This window comes from Oculina patagonica, chromosome 3, assembly GCF_052425735.1.
Source record: "Oculina patagonica isolate OP01 chromosome 3, crgOcupat, whole genome shotgun sequence".
NCBI lineage: Eukaryota > Metazoa > Cnidaria > Anthozoa > Scleractinia > Oculinidae > Oculina > Oculina patagonica.
The window spans coordinates 22,167,883-22,193,421 of NC_135760.1; the positions used below are offsets into that span (position 1 = coordinate 22,167,883).

Sequence of the window (25,539 nt, forward strand, 5' to 3'; positions counted from 1 at the left end):
ACATACGTCATGCGCAAGCGTAGGAGCAAGAAAGTCGCCATGTTGTTGGGGAGATGTTTGGGAGTGATTAGCATTTCGTGAGTTTTTGTTGTGTTTCATGAAGATTCTTGAAAGGATATCAAGGATAAGAGGTAATTTTAAGATTTAGTATTACTGTTCTCTATTTTGGAAAGAAACAAAGGTGATATCCAAGCGTGAAACGCAAACAATTTTCGTTTCGCTGGCTGTACATCCGTCGGACAATGGTTTCGGCTGTAGTGTGGTGCTGTAACGTCCGATCACATGCATTATCTCGCTGAAGAAGCTGTGTACTGAAGGTGGACTCTTCGATTTAAATTTGACAAAAGGTCTGTGCCTCATCTCTTCATTTTTACAGCAGTACTGTAACTCGACCCGCTGTAGAGCCGAAGCGGCTTGTATGTTCTGTCGAGGACTGAAATTTCGCGTAAGAAAGCGAATCTACCGGACGGTTTATTGAGCGATCAGGCGAGCTGGACTCGTGATTTTAAACCATCTTGCGTTTTCGCCCGAGACAATCCCAATGGCGTAGTTTTGTGGAGTTGTTTCGGCTTGATCCATGCTCTAGAAATATTTCTGCCCGGCGGAGACCGTTTGTTTAGGTTCGCTTTTGTATTCGCAAGGAAGTGAGTGGCCATGTTCGGGCGCACCCCTATGGCTCTTTAGACGTCGCTACGATCGGCATATTTCGTTGTTTTACTTTTAGGAACTCTTCATACGGTAAGACGTTTCATCGACTATTTCTAGGGCGAATTTAAGGGCAAATCACCTACGTCTTTTGATCGTTTTTTGTCAGTTTGCAAGTGTTGAATCAATAGGGTGAGATATATGCGTTTTTGAATGTCCGGTATGCGTACCACAAAGTGGTTTTCTTCTCCGGAGCGAGTGTCGACAATCGCAATTGTTTTATTTGAAGGTATTTTGTCATCGCCCCCCTTCCTTTTGCGTCTCTTAGACGTAAATAACCATCTTAGACGAAGGTGTTTACGAACATTCCGCAAACTTTTACCCATTGGTGACACTTAGGGAGAACACGAGAGTCGAATACGAGAATTGCACCGATTTACACCGATTAATTTCCGGTGAAAGAGGACAAAAGGATTATTTGAAATAATCTAAAGCCGCCGTAGAGTTTTATAGTCTGCATGCCGTGTGTGAGTATTCTTTTTACACTTTATTGAATGAGGAAGCAATATAACACAATGCTAAATAGTTCTTAGACCTCGAAATTGTCGTGATCTTGAAAATTGACATGCCTGCATCGAGTGAGATAGGAGCACGTCGTTCTTGCGATTAATATCACAACATTAATGCCCATTGATGGCTTCCAAAATTATTTCATAAGCTACAAGTACCCTTCGATCGTGATGCGAGATTTTAATATCTTTCGAACGTGCTTCATTTTCGGTTGTTATTACCTTGGTATTCAATAAGCACAATTTTCGGCCATAATTAAGCACGCCTACCAAAACATAGCATTGTGTTGTACGTGCTAAAGATTTAGATGATGTCATCTTACACACAGCTTTGATACTACCGGGGTAAGTGTGTTGTTTAGCTGAGCAATACAACTGGGATCCGTAATTTTATTCCTGGTGAGGTATTTCAAGTGAAATGTGTTTTGTCATAGATTTTTTTTTTTTCAAAATACTAAATGTGTGGTTTTAATGTTTAGAATTTGACTGTCCCAAAGAACACACAGTCTCAAATACTATTGTTAATAATAGCTGTGTAAAAGACTAAGCAATACTGCAATCAATGCTCATTAGTTTATCATCCCTGTGTCTGGGCAATAAATTTCTTAGCGACCCTTATGTGCAAGAAATATGTCATATGTACCTTGCATGCGTGTACATGTACCCTATAAATTACAATTTCACAGTGTCAAGGGTGCATTTAGAAGGAATTAAGTAAATATTCAATTACATTCAGTAGTTTTAAAAGTCATATTGGGCCAAATCACTGTTAAACTTCATGGTATTTTTAATATAATAGGCGCCCAATTCATTAGAAGTTTTGTAATCGTATTCTTACAGGATACGGAATTTGATACCTTACATACTTTTTCACCACACTCACGTTATGACTCAGATCCAATTCTGTGCAGATTCCATAATGGTTTATTTGTTTGTTTCTCAAATTTGTCTTTCCATTCCTTCAAGCTTTGGGTATTTAACTTGTGTCCTTTTATAGCTGTGCATTATACTACTTAGACACGTAAAAATAAACTCTCTTAGTCACAGACATTTAACATTTGCTTTGTCTATTTTCTGACAGTATTGTTAGTTTGATTGTCATCCACTTTACCGTAGTTGTATGTTATCGTCTTTTGTGTTTCCTTGTCCATGTCAGTGGTCATGTTTCTTTATGATTTTCTGAATGATTAGATTTCCGTTCATTGTATGTAATTGTATAATATTGTGGTTTTGAAATTTCCCAGAAGTGGTCCTATTTATTGTTCATGATGCTTACAAAATCCAATGAGTGGTTTATTAATATTTAATTTTTTATATGCCAATTGTTCACAATGTTCTTGGTTAGATATTGATAACCTTGGTAACTGTAACTTGAGAAGATATATTAGTCTGCTGCTGGATCAACCCCAAAACTCTCCCTACTGATCATCATGCATTTCCTATTATTTTGTGTGGGAGAATTTGGTTCAAATCCAGGATAAGATGTGATTGATTCATATAACTTGTCCACTTGAAAGTAATTGTATTTGACATTTTATCATGATTCTGTCTGATTTTTTATTGATTGTAACTTGATCAGCATTCTCCAAGAAGCAGTTTTGTTTACAGAGAGTTTTTTTTTTCTTGGAAGTACAACAAGTTGATACACTTACACAACCGTCCAACCACTTTGTGGTGGACGGATATACATGCTATCATTTTACCTATTGCTTGCTTATTTTGTAGATGTACATGTCTATGTACACATTTATAGGAATTTTGTGTTCCCTGTTACTTTAGTAGAACAATTTGGTTCCTCTGTTTACAAATTTATATTTTTTCCTGCGTCTCTCACAATTAGTTGCATTAGGTGTAGGGATCCTTGAATTTAATTAAATACTGCTCTGCATCCCTAGTACTCGAGCTCACCTGTATTGTCTTGTTTTCAAGTTAAATGCTTGTACTTTAGCACTGTACTATACTGCACTTTTCAATTTTAAAAACAACTTCGCTGAATTGAACCATTATCTGGTTTACCAGCTATCATTAAAAGATAGTATCAACCAGTGTACCTGAAATTATTAACACTGAATGATAAAACAGAGTTAATATATTGCAGATGTTGCACATATTATTTTAAGGTAATGATCTATCTTTTGTGTTTAGAAAACAATTTGCCTAACTTGCTTAAAGTTATGATCCCAGCCATACTACCAGTTATTTTCAATGTGTGCAATATTTACTACATTTTGTTCTTGAAATTGAGCCTGAATCAATCAGAAGAGATTAATTCTAATTCCAGATGTTAGGCACAATAGAGTACAGATTTATTTGAATATTCGAGATTTATTTGAATGCTGTTTGCATTTAAGTCAGAAATAACTTCTTATACCAAAACAAAATTCTAGGTATACATATTTTGTAAAATTGGGGATGCCTTTCACTCAATAAAGGATCCTTACTTGCAATGTTCATAAACACACTGAAGATTGAAAAGTCACTATCTGGACCCGGTTGTTCAAAGAATGGGTAACACTATCTACCAGATAAATCACTATTCAGTGGCTGTTTTAAAGTAACACTTATCCGCGAAAGTGAATTATCTGGTGGATAGCGTTATCTACCCTTTGAACAACTGGCCCCTGGAGGATAGCGTAGGTGGTTTTGCCAACATATATAGTCATGATTTATCCACCCGAAAATAGCGGATAGCATTGTCCACCTTTTTAGTTAGAGAAAGGATACCTCAAAATGATGGCAACAACTGCACCTGCACCCCCCCCCCCCCCGTCCCAAAAAAAATCTGCGACTGATGACAGGTAGGGGCAACATTTTCCATTTCCTTCGCTAACCATCATTCTAAACACAATGGATGGTTTTACTTCTTGTTTTCTCTTATGTTGGTATCATATTTTTTTTCCAGGCTTTAGACAAGGATACGTCTTTTCTTTGTGGACAACGGGGTCCTGATGCGGCTATGCCCTTATCAGGGCATGGTAAGGGAGGATTCTTAGGAAGGAATTCAGAGACTGCAGGCTTATTTGACGACCAAGACCCAGAGAAACTTTTCGCTGATCTACGGGAAATTGGTCATGGCAGCTTTGGTGCTGTGTACTATGTAAGTAAAGTTCTGTGCTTGCTACATGTACATATACATTGTACCTATCACAAACAGACAACAAATCACTTATGTTTCTAATACAGAGGATGTGTTAAAATGTACAAAAAGAAACAATTTTTAACAGCTTTGGTGGTTTCTATGCGATGTAGAATTGTTGCATCCCTAAACTACTGTGAGACCTTGGTACTCAATGTACATGTATAAAATACATTTATTGATAATTTATCTTATTGCATATAGATGTATCTATAAATGTCAAATTGATAATCACACTAACATGTACTGTACATGAAATTTCCTCTGCTTGTCTAAAAGAAACTGGCATTAAAAAAAAAAGAAACTTGAGTTACATGTAGATGCATTAATATTTCCCTATACAGTGGAACCCCGATATAATGATAAGCCAAGGGGAGTAAAATTACATCGTCGAGATCATTATATCGGGTTCCGTCCCATACACATGCCGGGACAACTTCGCTATCGGGATTCGTTATATCAAGATCGTATATTGGGGTTCCACTGTACCATACTAGCTAGACTGATGTTATATATTGTTCCTTTTAGGCCAGAAATGTCAAAACAAATGAGGTGGTTGCAGTTAAGAAGATGTCCTTTAGTGGCAAACAATCTAGTGAGGTCAGCCAAACAATTAATTCCTTTATGATTTTCTTCCTTTGTAAAGCTATTAATGGTGTATTAACACTTTAATTACAAATGTATCAATACAATCTCACCTGTAGACTATCATCTGTATTTTGTACATTGCAGAAATGGCAGGACATTGTGAAAGAAGTAAAATTTTTAAAGCTTTGTAACCACAAGAATACCATTAGCTACAAAGGATGTCATTTGAAAGATCATACAGCATGGGTAAGCTAATTTTATTACCTTTTGTATTTAGCACTTTGCTTTTCAATTTTACAAATTTAGATTTGCACAATTGTACATATTTCTTTCATTGTCTTTTATTGTGTTCACATCTGAAAACGTAGCCATAATCTTCAAATTGTCTTACTAAGAAAACAAGCCACTGTATTTATTTTATACATTAAATCCTTTTGGTTTTCCTTGTAGCCAGCACCCAGTAACAAGTGTACACATTGGTGTGGCTTGTACACATCTAATATTTTCTTGTTTTTCTTTTAGCTTGTTATGGAATATTGTGTAGGATCAGCGTCAGATATTTTGGAAGGTAAGCCATTTTAATATGTCTTTTTTTAATGTATGTTTTACATGTACATGTATCAGCCTTCTCAAAAAGATTTTTAGGAGCAGGTCATTCTGAAGTATGTGTACAAAATGTGCAGTTGACTCCAGATTGAGTGGTTGGGGTTAGAGCCTTTACCGGGCAATGTGCTGTGTTATTGGGCAAGGCACTTTTCTATAGTGCCTCTCTCCACCCAGGTGTAATGTGTTGTTGTTTTTTAAATGGGTACTGGCAAATTTAATGCCGGTGGTGACCCCGTGATAGACTAGCATCCCATCCTTGGGGAGTAAAAATACTCCTTGCTACAGAAAGCAGGACAAGCACCAGCCTGATGGGCCACTACACTCAAACTTGACTTAACTTACCTTTTACCCATTTTCAATTATCTAATCCAGACTTGCTTGACTGCAAGAGCAACGAGAAAGTTGAAAGATTAAAATTCATTTTGTTTTCTTTCTACTTACAGTTCACAAGAAACCACTTAGAGAGGTAGAAATTGCTGCAATTTGTCAGGATTCTCTACAGGTAAGTGTGCCACTCTATCTTACTTTTTATGTCAGTTTGCTCTAGCAGCTTCTTCCAAGACACTGAAAGCCTGATCATGTTTCTCTTACTTTATGCAGGGACTTAGATATTTACACAGAAATGGACGAATTCACAGAGATGTTAAAGGTAAGCTCTTTGGGAAGGTTCATCATAAATTTTTTGCCCCATTGCTTGCCTGTCGCTTTGACCATTAACTTGTTACATGTTTGTGGACAGTGTTGTTGTGGAATTAGCTTTATCTTTATTTTTCCTCTTCCGTTGCACATTACAGCTGGAAATGTTCTCTTGACTGAGGATGGAACCGTCAAACTAGGTAAGGCTTGCAGTTAATGTTGCACTTAATTTCTCTGCATTTCTTAACATTTCATGTCACGCAATGTTATTATTAAACAAAATGTACCATTATTTGTAATACATGTACGTATAAAAGGATTATTTTTTTCCTTAGCGGATTTTGGCTCAGCTGCTCTCGCTGCTCCAGCCAATTCTTTTGTTGGGACACCATACTGGTAAGAGACTTGTGGGTTTTTTCTTTAGTTGCAAAGAAAACAGATTTTCTAGCTTGTCTTTCGTGCAAGGCGGAACCATTAGGTGTCAGCAGGCCCAAGGGGTTTCTTAGTGTTCTTACTTCCTCCGCCAGCTGGAAAGTTTCAAAACTGTTACAGATGTGTAAAATCAGCTACCTCAACAGGCAAATCCACTAGCCCTGGGCCATTGGACAAAACTGTCTTTGTACAATGATTTATTTTGCCTTTGTGTCCTCGTACTTTGCTAAAGATCATAGCATGCCATTTTGCACCTACAATCAATGGTCCACCTGAACAACAGCCTGGAGTTCACAAATTTATTTCTACAAAATTACTTTAAAGTAACAAAGTTGCACACGAGAATCAGAGCTCTTTCATAAAATATTAATCTTGGGTTTGTTTCTCTTTAAGGATGGCTCCTGAAGTTATCTTAGCTATGGATGAAGGACAGTATGATGGAAAGGTGTGTCTTGTGAACTTGTTTATAAATTTTTTAGTTGAAATCTTTAAGATTGCAATGTAATTACTTGTAAATTCAAAAATCTTACTTCTGCTAAAAATTAACTACTGTACACTGTCTTTTTTCTATCAATATTAATTTACTCAATGTCCATAAAATTCTCTTTGAGTGACAGGTTATTATGTATTTTCATTTTGTGCAAAAAATGGACATAGTTGAAGGTATACCAACTACTTCAATTTTTGTTCATGAGTAAAAGCAGATTGCTGTACCAATGATCAAGTAAATAAGACACAATCAACTATTCTTTCTAATTCTGCCTTGCTCTTTTAGGTTGATGTATGGTCTTTAGGAATCACGTGTGTTGAACTGGGTAAGGTTTTGTCTTGTGTATAAGGTTCTCTCAGTGCGAAAAAGTACATTGAATGCAAAAGGGTCCCTGAATTCCAAAATTATTTTTGAAAAATTCATGAATTTGCGCAAAAGAAAAAAAAGTCCCCAGAGGCTTTGATCCTTTTGGTTGCCACCATGAATCGAGTCCTCTGGGCTAGACTGAAAGCCCATCAAAACCACGGCCAAATCTGATTGGCTTTTGAACACTTGTTCATTTCATCTACAATCTCCGGCACATGAGCACAATCAAACTGGAACCAGGAATTCCTGGCTCCAGTTTGATTGTGTGTGCGCGTTTTTGATTCCCCGAGAGCCATTGAGCGTTCAGTCACTGCTGATCCATAAGGCACAGGCTCTGGGAATGAGATTGGCAATTCACAGTCTTCCAGTAATTGTGTGCAGACTCGGAGTTTATTCTGCTCAAAGCTGATTGGCTGAAAGTCTGCTTTGACTTGGCCAGAGTCCATGCTCTTGGTGCTGACCAAAAGAAAAGTGGGCTCAGGGGACGAGATTGACCTAAGTGATAACATAATATAATTACATGTACATATTTCTTGCAGCTGAAAGAAAGCCTCCACTGTTTAACATGAATGCAATGAGTGCTCTTTACCACATTGCACAGAATGATCCTCCAATGCTTTCTGCTCCTGACAGCTGGTAAGCTATAGAACAAAATTAATACTGTTGTGTTTTGTATTACAGTTATTATTGCAGTACTGTTATCCTGTTGGCAAATTACTGAATGATGTGTTTGTTCTTGTAACTTAAGGTCTCCTTGCTTTGTGGAGTTTGTACAGCTATGCTTGCAGAAACAGCCAGGTGTTAGACCCACAGCTGAGGATCTGCTTCAAGTAAGTACCAAATGTATTGTCAAAACACAGATTCTCCTTGCTAGTACCCTTGCTAGTACCCTTGTTAGTGTTTTCTTATTGCACTTGTTAGGAGGATTTGACAAAGCCTTCTTTATTGCACATGTTCATGGTGGAGCTCTTACAAACAATTCATGGTGCGGTGCCCCACTGGTTAGTGCACTGGACTCCAGTTCGATTCGTCTAAGTTCGAGCACTGGCTGGGGCACTGCATTGTGTTCTTGGGCAAGACACTTTACTCTCAAAGTGCCTCTCTCCACCCAGGTGTATAAATGGGTACCAGCAAATTTAATGCTGGGGGTAACCCTGCAATGGACTAGCATCCCATCCAGGAGGGGAGAGTAGGAATACTCCTAGTCGCTTTATGCTTCGGAAATCGGGATAAACCCTGACCTGAAGGGCCACTAGGCTTGTATGCAGACTTAACCTATCCAACAACTGACCTTTGCCTTTAAAAAACACCAACCATCTAACCTGTTTATCTTGTTAACTGCGCTGCGCAGTTCTTGCTCTGCACGGGGTTTATTATTATTATTATTATTATTTTTTTTAGTTTTGTCGGTGACCTGTCCCAGACCTCCACTCGGTCGAGCTTGAAGTCACGTAATGTTTAGAAGCTACAAATCAGTAACAAATGAAAAATTTCTCTTTTTTCTCTTTTTAAATATTTATTTAACTATTCCATTTTGAAGCGTTTAGTCCATGGAAAATACTAAATTTCCACGCTTCAAGAATAATTTAGCGGGCCAGATAGAATAAATACCATTACGATGGTGGAAAAGAATCTGAATGAAAGTTTAGTCGATCGTTAGACCCGAGTACGTAATTTTTAAGGTATATCAGCACACATCCTTTTGAACTCAAATTTTTTTTTTCCTTTAGAAAAAAGAACCTCAAAGTCTGACTTATACCATGGTGGGAACCCTGCACCCAGAGTCGTGAGCGGCAGATGATATGAGTTAATTCGCGCGGCAAGTCAACCATGAAGCCACAAATTAGTTTTAAAACCGCCTATACGAACCGAAAGAGGGGTTAGGGTTCGTCGGGACAAGTGAGAGACGGGGTACGCCCGAAAACCCGCTGAGCGTTGTTCGGAGGAGGGGACCAGCGAACATCGGGAATCAAATGCTCAGTCGACTATTTGACGAGATAAAGGGGAATAAGGGGTGGGGGTGCATTTTTTATGCTCCCCGCATAGCTACCCCTAGGGTGGTACGTGACCAGCGCAGTTGTAAGCTCTAAGAGCTTCTTTTTACATTACGTTTGTGTCCTGGAATGTGCTGGCGTAAAATTTTACTTCAAAGGCATTGATCGGCAAGAATCACGCAATGCTCTGAAAGGTTTAAATCTGCTACAAACGGAAACTAAACAAATCCTCTGGTCTAAACCTAGCATGTTAAGTGTAAAATATTCGACTTTTTAGCGTTATTTATTTTTGGAGCTCTGTCATCTATAGGATTTCTGAAATCTGATGGAAAACTACTGAGACAAACATACCCTGACTTGCAAGGGTTACGTATTGATAAATTAATTCTCCGGGGAATTCCCATTCAGCAAAACACAGGTCTAGTGTTCTTCTCAAATTTGATTTAATTATTTGCTCCAATATTCCATTTTCGGAGCTGGTTATTCAATCTTTAAACGGTAATGCAAGACAACACTGGATGCTGATTTAAAAGACTTTTTTGTTTCACGGATCAGGATCGTGGGAATTAAATTTGGCCACCATTAGCATAGGCCATCCCAATAAAATGTTTCGTTTCCCATCGCCCCGTCTCTTGTGATGGTGGGTCGGTCGGTCGGGCAAAAAAAAAAAAAGAATGAACACGTTAAGGGGTCTGGGTTCATTTAAGAAGCCAGGAGATGCAGAACCGAAAAATTTTTTTCAGTCATCTTGCTGAGAATGTTGGAACAATCGTTAATGCCCTTGGCACGAAACAGCCTTTGAAAAACTTAGTATCGTTGGTTTATTAATGACAAGGACATCACATCATACCAATTTTGTTAATAAAACAAGTTCAAACAAGATCGTGTGCTTGTAAATTAAAGTACTTGCCTCTTTGACAAGTGAATCTGGAATTTTTTTTTTTTTTTTACATTTCGAAAAAAATGGGTCGGTCGGGCGATGGGAAACGAAACATTTTATTGGGATGGCCATATAAGAAAAATGTTTAATTTCGGATGGAACTAGTCAACCATGAAATGTCACGCAAGGTGTTTTCTTTATACCATCTTGTTTGTCAGTCGCAACATTGTTCGACACAGGTAAAGGGGATAAGGGGAGGGGGTGCATTTTTTGTTCCCCCACATGGCTCCCCTAAAGTGCTCACGAGACCAGCGCAGTTGTAAGCTCTAAGAGCTCTTGTTGGTTTATCATCAGCATCCATTTGTATCACAACCAAGGCAAGAAGGTATTATCCTGGAGCTGATTGAGAGAACAAAACAAGCTGTCAGAGCTCTTGACAATATGAATTATCGCAAAATGAAGAAAATGATTATGAGTGATCCTGTGGGAGAATTAAGTGAGGAAGGAGACAGTTCAATAGCTGAGACAGAAGACGAGGATGATAAGTCAGAAGCAGTAAGTTGTTTTTGTTGTATTTGTGTGGGCGACTTTCAGTTTCCCTGGACATGAAATATTAACCTCTTTGTCAAAACTGCAGTTGTTGAACACAGTAGTGGAAGAAGTAAACTTTATTTCAGTGTCAGTCGTTCTAGCGTTTTACACACTAATAATTTTGGTAACATTAATTAAAAAAAAAAAACAGTTTAAAGCTAAGATGTAACTTACTACAAAATAGTAGACTAAGTGTAGTTTAAGCCAGACTTGCATTGTGATTGGATAGTGAGGTTAGTATACAGTGCATGTAAAAGGAACCAAGGAAAAGTATGATTTTATCTGTTTGCAATATCATTTTTTTTTTGATAAAATTGTTATCATAGAATTTCATCAAGAACGAAATGTGTGGCTTTAATTTCACGGCATCTAAACAATACAGGCATGTGCAGTTTGATATAAAATAAACTCCTTTTAGGTAAGGTAATCATAAACTAAAAACGACAGGTGACGAGTTGTCTTTAGAGTTTTGAATGCAAGGACAATAAACAAATTCAGTAACAAAACATCTGCATGTGCATAACTGAAGTGCTGCTAAATGAAGCAACATAAAGTATTTTTTATGCAAGTTCATGTAAGTTGAAGATGGGAAAGGTGCTTAACTTTCGTTCACCTGCTCATGTACTTCAGTCAGCTCTTTTTACCAGATTCTCACCACTAGTGTTAGAGACATGCATGGAAAACCAGTAGAGAAAATTTGTTTGTAGTTATCTTGTCCTTCAGCCTACTAAAGGTCTTCTGTCTGTCTCTCTCCTATCTGCACTTCAGTCTCTATACATTGTCCCCACATCAGCATGCCATGTAAACTTTGATGGGGTGTTGGAGGAGGGGGATGGGCCTTCGGCATCTGAGGACAGCTTGGCATTCTCTGAAGACTCGTTATCTTCGTCATCGTCATTTCTTCACTTCAAATCTGCACAGGTTCTGTCTGCACATCTGTTGCATGCACATCCAAACCTCGTACAATTCTATCATCATCATCATCATTCTCTACCTTGCACACTTCTCCCTAAATTTTCTTCTAACATTTTGTCAAGTTTAACTGTCGTTAAGAAAATAAGCAGCATTGATACATGTAAAAGCATGGTTGAACTCGTTGAAGGTCAATTGCTTATCTTCTACAAAATGGTTTGCAGTTTAACATGAAAAACACATTTTCTTAATCAGTAACAATCATTTGCTGGTAATTTATCAATACCAAGGAAATAACAGTCATTTTACATCTTCATGAATCACTAATGCTTGCACTGCACCATAAACTCAGTCAACTCATTCTTATATCACTTCACATTCTTCTCCCTCTATCACTCTGTTCGCTCTTCTTGCATGCTTTAAACAAATAAATATTGAGTGTGTTAAATCAATAGTTAAACCTTAACATTAGTGATAAGCTATTAGCTACAGCTGCATGTCAGATATTGCTAGTAACATTTGGGGTGAATAAGCTGAGAGTGGATAGAATTATCCTCTGATAAGATTAAGGGTTAGATTAGATCCATAAATCTCCTTCACAAATAACCTCCAGTTCTCCTTTTCGTGATCATTGAGGGGTGTGGCCCTCCCATTGTTTTTTGCTCGTTTGTTTGTCTGTTTGTTTTTTTTTCATTTGTTACCTGCCCAATAATAATTAAAAACAAAATGACTAATAATGTTTGGGTACTATTTACCTCCTTTTTAGAGTGCCGAGCTTGACAAAACCAAGAAGGCAAGTGTGAGTAGTACAGCCAGTGTGGCAAGCAGTACAGACAGCCTGCAAGGAGTTGAGCAAGACAGTGATGCAGCTACCCCTGGAAGTTCATCCTTTGCAATCAACTCTATCAGTGTAAGTTTTTGTAAGATGTAGATTTCTTGTTGAACAACTTAAGTTCTTTAGTTATCTTCTGTGAGTCAGGATAAATCAAACAGCCAGTTTCTCCTGTGGCAGAAAGTTCTGTAATGTAATGCTGTAATGCATTCCAGTAATTTTACACATGGTCTGATCATGTGCTCTGTGCAATGCTGTTTTCACTCTTCTATGTGCTCCACCAGCAGTTGTTGTGTTTTCTATGAGGTTTTGTATCATTCCTTTCTTAACCGAACCATGAAACAAGTTCCCCTGGGAGTATTGTTGTTGTTGTTGTTGTTTTGTTTTTTTGTGGCAAAACATTTTTGTTATCTTCACTAATACAGTCATATCTCTACTAACAACCACCTCCTTAGATGGCCAGGTTATTTTTTGCTAGACAGCTCACCAATCCATACAGACTGCCACCTTGCTAAAACAGTCAGTTATTCTGCCCCTAGGGACTGTATGGTGTACATCCAGTCAAAGTATTGTTAGATGTGTGACTTAAAAGTTTTACCTCTCTCTCATGAGGCCAATTCTTATTTTAGTTGCCACAGTAATAATAATAATAATAATAATAATAATAATAATAATAATAATAATAATAATAACTTAATATTTATAGTGCACAAATTATACATGTATGTAAAAAATGATCAAATGCCCAAATCACAGTGTGGATGGACTGAGATTATTATTAATATAAGTTAATTCCTTCGTTTTCTCTTTAGATGCAGCAGCACAACCGTGAAGAAGATGACAGGTTTGCCACCATTCGCCCTCAAAACCTGATCGCCAGACAGCATCAGGAGCACAACAGGCAAGGAGATGAGATGAGAGATCAGCTGGAGATCTACAAAAAACTGCGACAGAATCATCAGAAGGAAGTACGGATACTGGAGACCAGGCTGCAGTTGGAGATGAACGACCACCGCAGGATTCTTGACAAGGAATATGATCAACAGGTACATGTCTGAGCAACACTATTTCTCCTTACACTGTAGTACAGGAATTTCTGTGTCAGGGTTGGTGTTGTGCTACGGTTTTGTTGTTGTTGCTGTTTTGTTTATTATGCTGTGCAAGGTGGTACAAATGTTTAAGTGTGTAGATGAGCCCCTAGTGTGTGGCCATTCAAATGAAAGCTACTGAGCTGTACTTCCCTGTGGTATGGTTTATCATGCTGTACAAAGTGGCTTCAGGTCTGTGGATGAAACTCTAATGTATGACCATTCAAATGAAAACAATAGAGCCACATTTTCATGTGGTACTGTTTATTGTGCTGAACAATGGGCACTAACTTTTAAGTCTGTGAATGAAACCCTAGTGTGTTACCATTCAACTGAAAGCTTTTAAGTGGTTCTTTCATATTATGGTACTGTTTATTATGCTGCTTAAGGTGACTGTGTTTGTGAACCCAAGCTGTGTTTGTGTCTTTGTGTGTGGGACCTTTCGACTGAAAGCTTAGTGTGATGCTAACTACAGTATGGTGTAACTTGCTTGTGGTGGTGTTTTGTTTTTGAGCAATTTCCTTTTTAGCTTTGAACGTATCTATGTTGTAGGTCAAATTGACTTTCGTGTTAAATTTGTTTCCAACCTGGGTTAATCGGTTTCAACCTGAAAATATGCTCTGAAAATTACATAAAGCAATTTGAATTCTTTAAAGTAAATCCCAATAAATAAATTCAAATTGTTTTAAGTTACAACATCTACTCTTGCAAGTAGAAGTATTAAATGTGTAGCATCTTCACGTGTGTGTCATTTTTTAGGTGCACCAGTTTGAAAGAGACTTGGAAAAACTAAGAACTAGACAAAAAACTGAAATGGAGCAAAAGCTGAAACAGATGACAGCCGATGAGAAGCGACTTCTTAAACACATCAAAGACAAGCACGACAACGACATGAAAATGTTCCTTTCTGACCAGAAGGCAGCTTATAAGGCAGCCAAGAGCCAGTTGAAAAAGGTTTGTATATCTGTTGTGACTTCAACACAGGGTATCTCAGGGTTTATACGGGTCATGGAAAAACTGGAAAGTCATGGATTTTAGAATATCATTTTTCCAGGCCCGGAGTCATGGAATTTAAGTGTGGGTCATGGAAAGTCATGGAATATGGTATTGATTGTACAAAATGAATTTAGCAGGTTATTTTTTTGAAGAAAAGGGTAAAAGAGTTTTCGAAATCAAGATAATTTTTGAAAATTTTACGAAAAATGGTCAAATTTAGGTCATAAAAAACATTGAAGTCATGAAAAAGGTCATGGAAAGTCATGGAATTTTAAAAGCTGAAAAGAGTACGAACCCTTGTTGGCCTGAAACTTTGTATGAAAGGAACCTATGTTCATAATAAAAATATGTGAATAAAACAGCCCTGTAATCATAAGGTTTGAGATTTTTGGTATGGCTTTCCGGGTGTGAAAACGTTTCAGGGCCTTTGAGAAACGGGCCCCAGACCCTACCCATGAACTGCTTCAGTTTGTGTTAACAGTCAAGAAGGACTTCAGATTCCTGGATGTTTTAAATTCCTTTCACAGGACCAGAGCAACCGTATGTCCTATCAGGGAAGGAAGGACACTTTACATGCCGCCCAGGAAAATGCAAGGCGAGAAAAGTCACACGAGCATGACATTGTGCGCAATGCTGAACTTAGAAAGTTTCGCCGAGAACAACTATTACAACGGCAGAACTTGGAAAAAGTGTTGCTTACTGAGGTAAGAATGGTTGACTTCCCCCCTCTACCGGATGACAGTACTGAACAGGGCTAAATGTTGCTCTATTATGCGTCTTTAACTTATAAACATATTTCGATCAACACTCCCGTGGCTCGTTTCGAAACGTTTTTTTATTCCGCTTATAAGCCCTCCCGGATATAAGCCCCTTCACTTATAAGCCCACCCAAAACCCCTTACGAAGTTGTATAAGCCCAGGGCTTATATCCGGAATTTTACGGTATCTAGGAAATAACTAGTTCAATATTGAACGCATTTATAGTTCAATATTTGTTACAGACGCTATCCATTCATCGTGTTTAAATGACCTTATGCGCCTTCTAACACAGAGAGGAATAAGATTTAGGTTAATTATGGTATAAGCTTACCAATTAAATTTAATTTTTAATAAACTTAGGCCAAGCAAAGATCGCCCAATAACACATGGAGGGTAACTCAACAAAGTTTCACATCGAAAGGCTCCACTCCGGAGTCCAAAACCCACCCCCTTTCATATATATTTTTAAACAGAAAAAATAACTCTTCGGAAAGTGGTATGGCTACATACCTAGAGTAGAACACTGCATCTCTTTTCTATACCCTTGGATTGAGTATCCCCTTAAAATACCTAGATGAATCAGCCCTTGGGTGTGTCTTTTTTTGAGATATTTTGAAAGGCCCTTTTAAATACCCAAGTGACAGTTAGTTTTGTTTTCCCTACCCATTTCCATACTTCAACTAGTGAAAACGCTATCCTTTATTTACCTCTGGTCTGAGAAAGGTACCCCTTTTGGGCGGAGCCTCCCTGAATAGCCCATTTCAGGAAAACCCCTCAAAGCCAATACCCGCATGTCTCATTGTACATCAATGTTTTATATACCTCCAGCCTGAGAAAGGTACCCCTTTCGGACGGAGCCTCCCCATTTAGTAAATTTTAGGGAACACCCCTCAGCCTGTTCCCTGCCTGTCTCACAGAACATGATTGTTTTATATACCTTGTTGTTACTTATTTTCGCGGGAACTTAATTTCGCGGAAATGGAACGGGCATATTTCGCGTGACTTAAATTTCGCGATTTGGTAAAAAAAAATACGCGTAAAGGAACTTAATTTCGCGAAAATGTCAAAATACTGGTCTGCATCAACAAACAGTAAGTCTCAAAATTGGCACAACTGATTTTAATTTTCCAGTGACAACGAACAAAACCATATAACAAATTGAAACTTAAAACAGTTTGACATGTTCCTTTATCACAAAGTAGAGCTAGATTGGCGACTCTACCAAGATACTGATTATGTGGATGTAGTAAACTGACCGTAACGTTGATTAATTATAACGAAATATATATATATATATATATATATATTGGTATTAAAGTTCGCGTCGTTATTTTTCGCGTGAACCTTTCTTCGCGGGTCTTTAATTTCGCTATTTTTTGAAAATCGCGAAAATTAATCCCGCGAAAATAAGTAGCAATAAGTTACCTCCAGCCAGATATCCCTTTCAGGCTAAGCCTCCCTGTGTAGTCCATTTCTTAGGGAGTTCCCCTCAGGCCTATAGCGTGCATGTCTCACATTACGTTTTATTTGCAGGAGATGAACAAGCTGGAAAACCAAAACGAACTTTCACACAGTATGCTGATCAGGCATCACGAGTGCACACAAGATCTGGAGTTCAGACACTTGAGCGCGGTGCACAGATTAAGGAGAGACCAGCAACAGAACCAGCATCAAACAGAATGGACGAGTCAAGTGGATTATAACAAGAGATTAGAGATGGAGCTTAGAAAAAAACATCTGTTTGAACTAAAAATGCAGCCCAAGACACTCAAGGTAAGGGTTGCTGTGGTCTTTTGATGTACCTTATTACATGAAATTTTCGCGACACGTTAATTTCGCGATTTTGAGGTGCGCATATTTCGCGACACTTAAATTTCGCAATTTTGTAAAAAAAAATTGTATTTTCAATCACTTTATTTACGCGTTTTTGAGTCAGACCCAATTTACATTTCCTTGACAATGTTATTTAACATTCCCTTGAATCAAACAAAATGACTTATTTAAAGGAACAATAACGTCAAATTTAACAAAAACGCAAGGGTGGGACTAAATCTCGGCAACAGCAACAACAGAGCAGTTCTCACAATGTCTACAAGTAGGACATGCTTGTACGTGCATGAGTTATTGAATTGTCCTTGAGTCAATTGGCGACAACATTCACTTACATTGAAAACTCCTTCCTTAAATGATACTTAACTTATTCTTTCTTGATTATTGACATACTGTGAGTCACTTAATTTTCGTGTCATGTTATGTTCGCGGCACATTGTTCTCGTCACTTTAATTTTGTGATTTTTTTGGAATCGCGAAATTCGCTAACGTGTCGCGAAAATTTCATGTAATAAGGTATTACCGTATGGTGCCGATTACCCAGTCCTATTGGCCATTCCCAAGTTTCACAGGGAACTGGGGCAAGTTTAAAATTTTTAGCAATCGGTATTCTGACACCACCACATGATCACGGTGAGATTCGTCATTTGACCAAGTTTGATGTTTTTAGGATGAACAGAGACGAAGTTATGAACCTTGAAACATGGTTCAAAATCCATACAAACGTCTCTTATTTTGAACAGCGTCCTTCAAAACCATAGAAGAGAAAAGCGGAGGTGATGTGTGGAGAGGGGGGGGGGATTTGAGATGGTACGGAAAAAACCGTCCGGTACTGTGAAGGTCGACAATTAATTTAGTGCGCGTAATTCAGAGCTTTCCCCAAGACATTTTCACGGCAGCCGCTATTGGAGAAAATAATCAAGCTTAATAAGGAGGACGCGAGCGTTGTTTTGTGGTTATGGCACCAGACTTGTAACCCCAGGTTAAAATCCTCTTCCCTGCCACGAGATGGATTTGTGTTCGATGGTGCCTAAAGGTGGATTTCCACTGACGCGTAAATTTTTACGTACGTAAAACGTGCGTAAAAAAAGATACGTAGGCAAATTTCCACTGTCGCGTAAAAAGTAATAAAGAGCGTTTCCTTTTTACGCGCGTTGAACGTGCGTAAATGCCCACCATACTAAATTATCAAGTTGGTGAATAGAGTGCGTGATTGTCGGCCATATTGGAGGAGTGAAACAATAAATTGTTTTTCCTTTGGAAAAAAATCATTAACATTTTTATGCAAATATCTTGTTGTTTGACTCTTCCAACATGGCTGCCATGAAAACACTTTGTACCACACGCTAGAAAGAGAAATGCGTGAATATGACCAAGAGGCATTTTATAAATACTTTCGAAACACACCATCAAGTAAAAAAAGATTTGAGGCGACCTTCCCGGATTCCCGGTTCAAAGCCTACGTGACCTGACGCCAGGCGTTTTCTTTCACTACTGCGTTCGTGTAATTTGGTTCTGTAGCCAGTTCTATAGATTATTTCTTGAAATGTTAAGACTTTCTCGATGAGAAGTGTTTCTACATCTGAATGTTTTCCCAAGTAAATCGATGGGCGTTTTAAAACAAAATGGTTTTCCACATGGTAAGTGGTGTCATGTGACGAAATCCAAAAGTATGATTGGGTAAATCGTTGCGTAACCGCAGACAGCCGCGAAAAAAGTTGAACTCGGTTCAACTTTTTTCAAAACCCCCAAAATCGCTACGTGCGTAAACGTGCGCGTCACGTGCGCAAATACCTGAAAAAAAACGTGGCATTGGAATTTGGACAACGTAAATTCGACGCACGTAATCGCGCGCGTAAAATTTCATTTTACGTACGTTTATAATTTTTACGCGCGTTAACGTGCGTAAACAAAAACGCGACAGTGGAAATCCACCTTAATTCAACTCCTCCACGCTTTGTTAATAGCCAACTGGTCAGCCTCCTGTCAGTTGGGATATTTTTTATTTACAATCTTTGTTTATTTATTTATAGTACCACTGCAGTGGCTTAATTTTTTTGACACTTTAAAAAGACGTTTTGACGAAATACTTATTGACTGATGTGCAGTATCACTGCGTCTCCTCCATTGTGTCTTGTGTGCTAACAGTGATTTGATCTCTTTAGGCTCGAGAAATGCATATCAAGAAACAATACAGGAACGCGCTCAAGACACAGACGCTGCAGTACAAAGCTCTTCAGAAACAGATCCTGGAGAAAGCACCAAAAGAAAGGCACAAGGAACTCACCAAGCAGCTGCGCGAGGAAAAGATGAGAAAAATGGCGGACCTCTCTGTGCAGTACGATCAGAGTATTTCTGAAATGCTCCAAAGACAAACAGTAAGTACTTTGAAATAAATGATGTGATTCTCGCAGTGTGTACGCAATTTAGGCCTCGCAGTGTGTAAGCAATTTAGGCAATTGCTTTTTAGCCTGAAAAAAAAATTATGGCTACAACGGGATTTGAACCCATTACTCTGCGATACCGGTGTATTGCTCTACCAACTGAGCTATGAAGCCTTGATACGTTGGGAGCAGGTCAATGTTTGGTTCTAATGTCCTGCCTGTAAAGTAGATGGCATAGTGAATATTTGAAAGACATACTGTTGTTCACATAATGTCTTTCATATATTCACTATGTAGTAAGTACCTTATTGTCCCAGGGGTGTATTCCCATATGAACTGTACGGGGATGCTCGTTGTCTCGCTTAGGGTTGTAAATTACGGATTTTAGTCTCGCTCAGGTTGCTCAGGACAAAATGTTAAACATTTTTAGCTGACAAAGTCTTGCTTAGGGTTGTATGTGATGAAATAAAAAGACGCTTTCATACTGTGTTGGCGGGATAGAACATTCTGGCATGAAAAATTGTATCTTAAGGGGTCCAAAAAAGCTTGAGCCACGCCCAGATTGCTTTCCTTTAGGGGTTTAATTCAAATTTTCTAACAAGTATCTCCGTCCCTTTCATATGAGAGTCCCCCTCCCCCTGGTTAATGGACTTCCTTCTCTCTGATAATACTCTGTTTATCTTCTAATCCTTTTATTTTCACCCTCCTAACTTAACTATTTTGTTTGCTATCGCTTTTCAGTTGAAGCTAGACGAAAACCAAGTAAGGGAACAGGAAGCACTGCGAATCAAACTCCAACAAGAACAGGAATTGCTGAGTGCCTATCAAAGTAAACAGACCATGCAGCTAAGGGCTCAGCACGAGCGCGAGGAGGCGGACCTTCAGGATAAGGTCTCCGTCAGAAGGGCCCTGTTGGAAGAAAAGGTACATTGTAAAATTTGTGGTAATTCATGTTACAGTTCAACATGCCGTGTTATTAGCAGATTTTCAATATGTTTTTAATTCTTGGTCCGTCTTTTAAAACTCCTAAAACGATCTACCTGCAGTCAAATTACTTCGCATCCTTTATTTGGGTTGTCACGCGGCGCCACGTGACAAAACTTAGTGTTTTGTGACAAAGAAGCGTTGCGTGACAAACAAGTATTGGCCAGAAAAGAGAGTAACGCCCCTTGGAAAAACTTAACGTGTACACCTACATAAATTCCACTTAGCTGCCCAATCGAGTTCAAGGTTTTCAAAGAAATTAACGGTTAGTTTTGTAAAGGGAGCTGTGGCGGGTCGTGGCTTCAGCCTGTCACGGGGTAATAGGTTAACTAAGCATTCTTTTTTTCTTTTCTAAGATGTTCCAAGAAACCACCCGCCTACAGGACATCAGAGCTCAAAGGCAAGAGGAACTAGAACTGAAGCACGCGAGAGAGCTGGAAGATTTTGACTCCAACTCGAACTCGGGTGCGGGACCGAACACTTTCTCGCTAAAACACAGGAGTACCAGCAGTATCAGCACCGTGAGTAACTCCAGCACGACCAGCTCAAGAAGCACAGAGAACAACGGCACAGTGGTTCAACAACAGAGTAGTGACGCTCTACGTGTCAGTGCTGGTCCAATGCGGGTATAGCGCCAGTGACAGGCAGCAGTCATTTCCAATTTATAATATGAAGTATACAGCACTATTAATTTCAATGATTCGCTCGCTGGTGGATATATCCCCGGTGACGGATATATGAGAGTAATATTAACATTTTTCAAAGTCTATACGGAATTTATCGAGCGTGGTTTGTCGGCGTCTGGTCCACGGGACAATCGCGCGTGTCCTTTTTCTCTTGCGCGGTATCCGCGCGCGAACTCGCCAGTGGCGTGGCCTTCCAGAGAATGCATTTGTGTTTGTTGACAAGTCAAGGAGAACATGACACTTGAATGCGTTACCGTGATTTGTTGTGCTTATGTCACGTCATATCGCAACGTGGAGTTTTGTCACGGATTTCTTGGTTGAGAACAGCAAGGTGAAAATAACCTTCTTTCGAATGAAAAGTTGTTTACCTGTCGAACACCGAGTGATTGTTGTATTACCAACTTGCGCTGTTGTGTGATGTTATTGGACTTCCAAGACGTGTTTGGCATTTCTTTATTGCTTTCGTGTCTCAAACCGGAAGTCCATAGGGCGGACGTTGCCTGCAAACAGTCCTCAACCGGAAGTCTTTCACGGTGCACAAGCAAAAGCGATCATCGATCCATATGTTGCGATGTTCGGTTTGGTAATGCATTGAAGTGAGCATATGAAAGAGCTTAGTCATGTAATTTTAGCTAATATATTTGGAGTTAACCTCGTGCAAGTCGCTTCTAAATGAAATAATTGCGTTTTTAAAAAAAATAGCTGACACGACTTGCACCAGATGTATGTTGTCTATTTTTGTACAGTAAAAAAGTAAAAAATTCCCAGTCAATGTTGAACTACTTCAAATTCAATTCCTTTTGTTTGATTGTTGATTGTACTAGATTTGCTTGGTTTTGAAGTTTGTTTGAAATCAAATCATGTTGCCTATTTTGTGCCAATCTTTTGAAAGGATTCCCCGAGTTCTTGGCGTTGGCTACGCCAGAGGCAAAAATGGGGACCCTGTGAACTGGAATTATCTCTTGTAAGAGAAAAATGGGAACCCTGTGAACGCGTCTCTGAAGGCTCTTATTACATAGTACTAAAGAGACTGTTGTTAGAGTTTTGCAATACAGTAACAGTACAAAGTCAAGCATTCAGGCCAGTGAATCAATCAACTGATCATCAAAAGAAAATTGTCTTAATATATAGTCAAAATTCTCCTATCCCGACTTTTTTCTTTTGAAATAAAATTGTGGAGATTAGTAAGAATTTTTGGACATCAGGGCTTTCACAGTGAAAAATTCTCCATTCCTTTAGTCCTGTAAATATTAAAAACAAACTAGAAGAGTAGTCTAATTGATTTCCGGATCATGATACAAAATTTTCCCCTTTATGGTTTGCCCAACTGGCCCGAACTCCTTTGTTAAGACAAGACTTTTCTCCCCTCATCCCAAAATAAAAATGTTAAAAAGAAATCCCAAATTACGTATGAATTATTAAACTTTTTTGACGTTAAATCATCGTTCTGTGCTTGTTTTTAGTGGAAATTAGTTTTTAAAGAAAAGATCATTTTTAAACAATTTACTGTTATGCGTATTTATATGTATTAAAAATCTATATAATTGTGTCGTAGCGCGTCTACATTATTCTCGGGGATGGTTTCCTTGATTTGTACATAGTTGCGGGACAGTGAATGTTGTTTTTTTTTTTTGGATGCGGGTACGCTATGTACTGTGGTTCTGACTTGACATGATGAATTTCCTTACAGAACTTAACGGTTTAAGATGCTGTTATGTGTATGTAAATATTTTAAGCCAATGAATTTGAATTATAAAAGTAGGCAATAAAGATTTTATTTCATCTGTTTTAAGCGTTTGTTGATTTGTGTTTGTCTGTGTAACCTGTCGCCAATGAGCCATTTTCGAGTTGAGCGCATCCTCGGCCTCGGAGACCCTGGGACTGTTGATAGTCGGGGCGAAACGAAGTAAACCCGGCAAGAATCATGCATTCTAGAGGCTCCGATATTTGCCGGGTTTACGAACTTTCGGCGCTCCGATTTTTGCCGAGTTTACTTCGTTTCGCCCGGACAAACTGTTCCTGGTTTTCCGAGGATGAGTCAAGTTGTGCCAAAATCCTGCTAGTACCCAGGCACCGCAGTTTCAACGCCGGAGCTTTCAGATGCGCAAGATAATATGAGCCTTCTCTTGATCCGTTGCGCGGGTATTAGCCTGCGAATACAGCCGCCTCTCATTCGCTCCCGCTACTACGGGCGCGTTTTTAGCGGGAGCGAGTGAGAGGCGGCTGTATTCGCAGGCTACGCGGGTATGAGGCAGTGGCTTTCATATGATGGTCGAAGTTTTATCGTTCACTTTAATATATGGTAATCAAACTCGTTTTGAAACAGAGGCAAAAGTAATCAGTAGTGTAGCGGCTCTCATTTGTTTGTTTTATTTGTTCAACAGCTTAATTAACCCAAATGAGCCAATCGGCGACCCCGAAAAGTTGTTTCGCTTCAATCTCCTTTTATACAATTGCAAAGTAATCCGCGATCAGGCGGATTTCATCGCGCTCTATTTTACTCTGCCTTGATGTGGTCACGTTACCTACATAAAAGGAATAATTTATACGAGCGTAGTAAAATTGCTCTGACTACGCGCCAAAGAGTGTCGCCATATCAGTGTTGCTAAGCAATAGGCCCTTGGCTACAGCTACAGCGGGCTCAAGCATTTCCGCTCTCCGGGTCCCACCCACCATTGTCAAAGTCCAATCTTAGTCATCAGGGTTTACACAATTACTGGTCACTGACTTCCTGCCGGAAACCAGGTTGACCAAAGTCCTAATTTGCGCAAGTGAATTCAAATTGACCTCTCTGTAAGTTACAAACAGGAAGGGAGAGCTGAAGGAACTTTGTCAACCTTTCTTAATGCTAGTCCTGAAAATTAAGTAATACAAATCGAGGCAAACACGGACAAAATATTTTCTACATCTTTTAGAAATTAGCTTCTAGAACACTTGACCGTGTTTTTAGTACAGTGTGCTTTCAACCAATCAGAGCCCGCGCTTTCTATAGATTATTTCTTCTAAAAATGTTTACAAAACAATTCAGTGTGCGCGCGTGTTTACATACTCTGGACATATTTGCGATTTTTGTTTACACTGAGAACTGTGAGCGCTGGTGCAGACGAAGGCTTCAGACAAGACAGAAAATAACTGGACTCGAGTGTTTACGTTGTGTTGCAAGTCAGTAAACATCTAGCGACACCTTTCTTTAACTTTTATAAAGTCAACGCGAAAATGTAGTGACGTCATAACCATGTTTGCGGTTCTTATACACACCCAGCGCTACCATAAATGGCATAAATTTGGTTAAAAAAACACACACACTTGTTCTGCTAAAAGCACTTAATGTTCTATTGAATGAAAGGATAATTGGCAATCAATAGAAATGTTAGATGATTCAACCCGCAAAAATTTCGAGTTGCTAAAATCGAGCATTTCAGTACGCATTGGATTATTATAATATTTTCCTCGTTGTTTGATCATTGACGCAAGTTTTCATTTCGTTTCAGTGCTTGTGAGCGAACGTTTCGTGGAATTGTCGGAATACTTTGTTGAAGGTCACTTGTAGCTTCTTGTGAACGTATGACTTTTGTCACGATTTGAAATATTTTATACTGAAATTAAATGGAACTCAAAAACGATTGTTCTCAAAAGTGGTTATTTTGATTGCATTCAAAATTCCTACCATTTTAAAATGTCAGGAATTTTACGTGTTTGAACATCAGCATTTAAATGAAACTATTGAATAAAAGAGTCAAATTCCTCATGGCCATGTGCATGATTTGACGTTACGAAACATTCGTTGAGCTAAAAATAAGTCAAGTGTCGCCGAATCGAACGTGACAAAAGAAACAAAACGTAAAAAGCTAATTATTTGTGCTTTGATTTATACCAAACTACGAGCTGGTTAGTGCGTGACATTTTCTCGCGGAAAATTTATTTTACTGCATATTCTATTCCACACCGTGTTCGAGTTAGTCTCACCGCGGAAAAAAGGCATGCTTCAAACCTTGAGGTTTTTGTACGTCACGTAACTTCCGGTTCTTTCATATTTATGTGACTTCCTGTGTTCCTGTTTTAGCCGACGTGAGAGCGAAGATTACGTCACGCTTGCTCGTGATCGACTTCGGACGAGCTCGCGCAACCTCGGTAA

General features: G+C 38.8%; 1 protein-coding gene across 2 annotated transcripts; it reads left to right on the forward strand.

The window, feature by feature from the left end:
- The first annotated feature begins 27 nt into the window (after window positions 1-27).
- On the forward strand, window positions 28-23,191 carry LOC144647064 (serine/threonine-protein kinase TAO1-like). Of its 2 annotated transcripts, XM_078506807.1 has the most exons (23): window positions 28-131; window positions 4,117-4,311; window positions 4,879-4,950; window positions 5,083-5,184; window positions 5,461-5,506; window positions 5,988-6,046; window positions 6,145-6,193; window positions 6,339-6,380; window positions 6,516-6,576; window positions 7,006-7,057; window positions 7,388-7,427; window positions 8,008-8,104; window positions 8,217-8,298; window positions 10,697-10,897; window positions 11,702-11,854; window positions 12,612-12,755; window positions 13,490-13,723; window positions 14,525-14,719; window positions 15,289-15,465; window positions 17,054-17,293; window positions 19,516-19,728; window positions 20,476-20,658; window positions 21,075-23,191. In XM_078506807.1, exons 2-23 carry the CDS (start codon window positions 4,171-4,173, stop codon window positions 21,348-21,350), a joined length of 2,859 nt encoding a protein of 952 aa, XP_078362933.1. In that variant the 5' UTR covers window positions 28-131; window positions 4,117-4,170; the 3' UTR covers window positions 21,351-23,191. The 2 variants fall into 2 exon arrangements, with proteins under 2 accessions (XP_078362933.1, XP_078362934.1); XM_078506808.1 differs by lacking the exon at window positions 11,702-11,854.
- The last annotated feature ends 2,348 nt before the right edge of the window (window positions 23,192-25,539 follow it).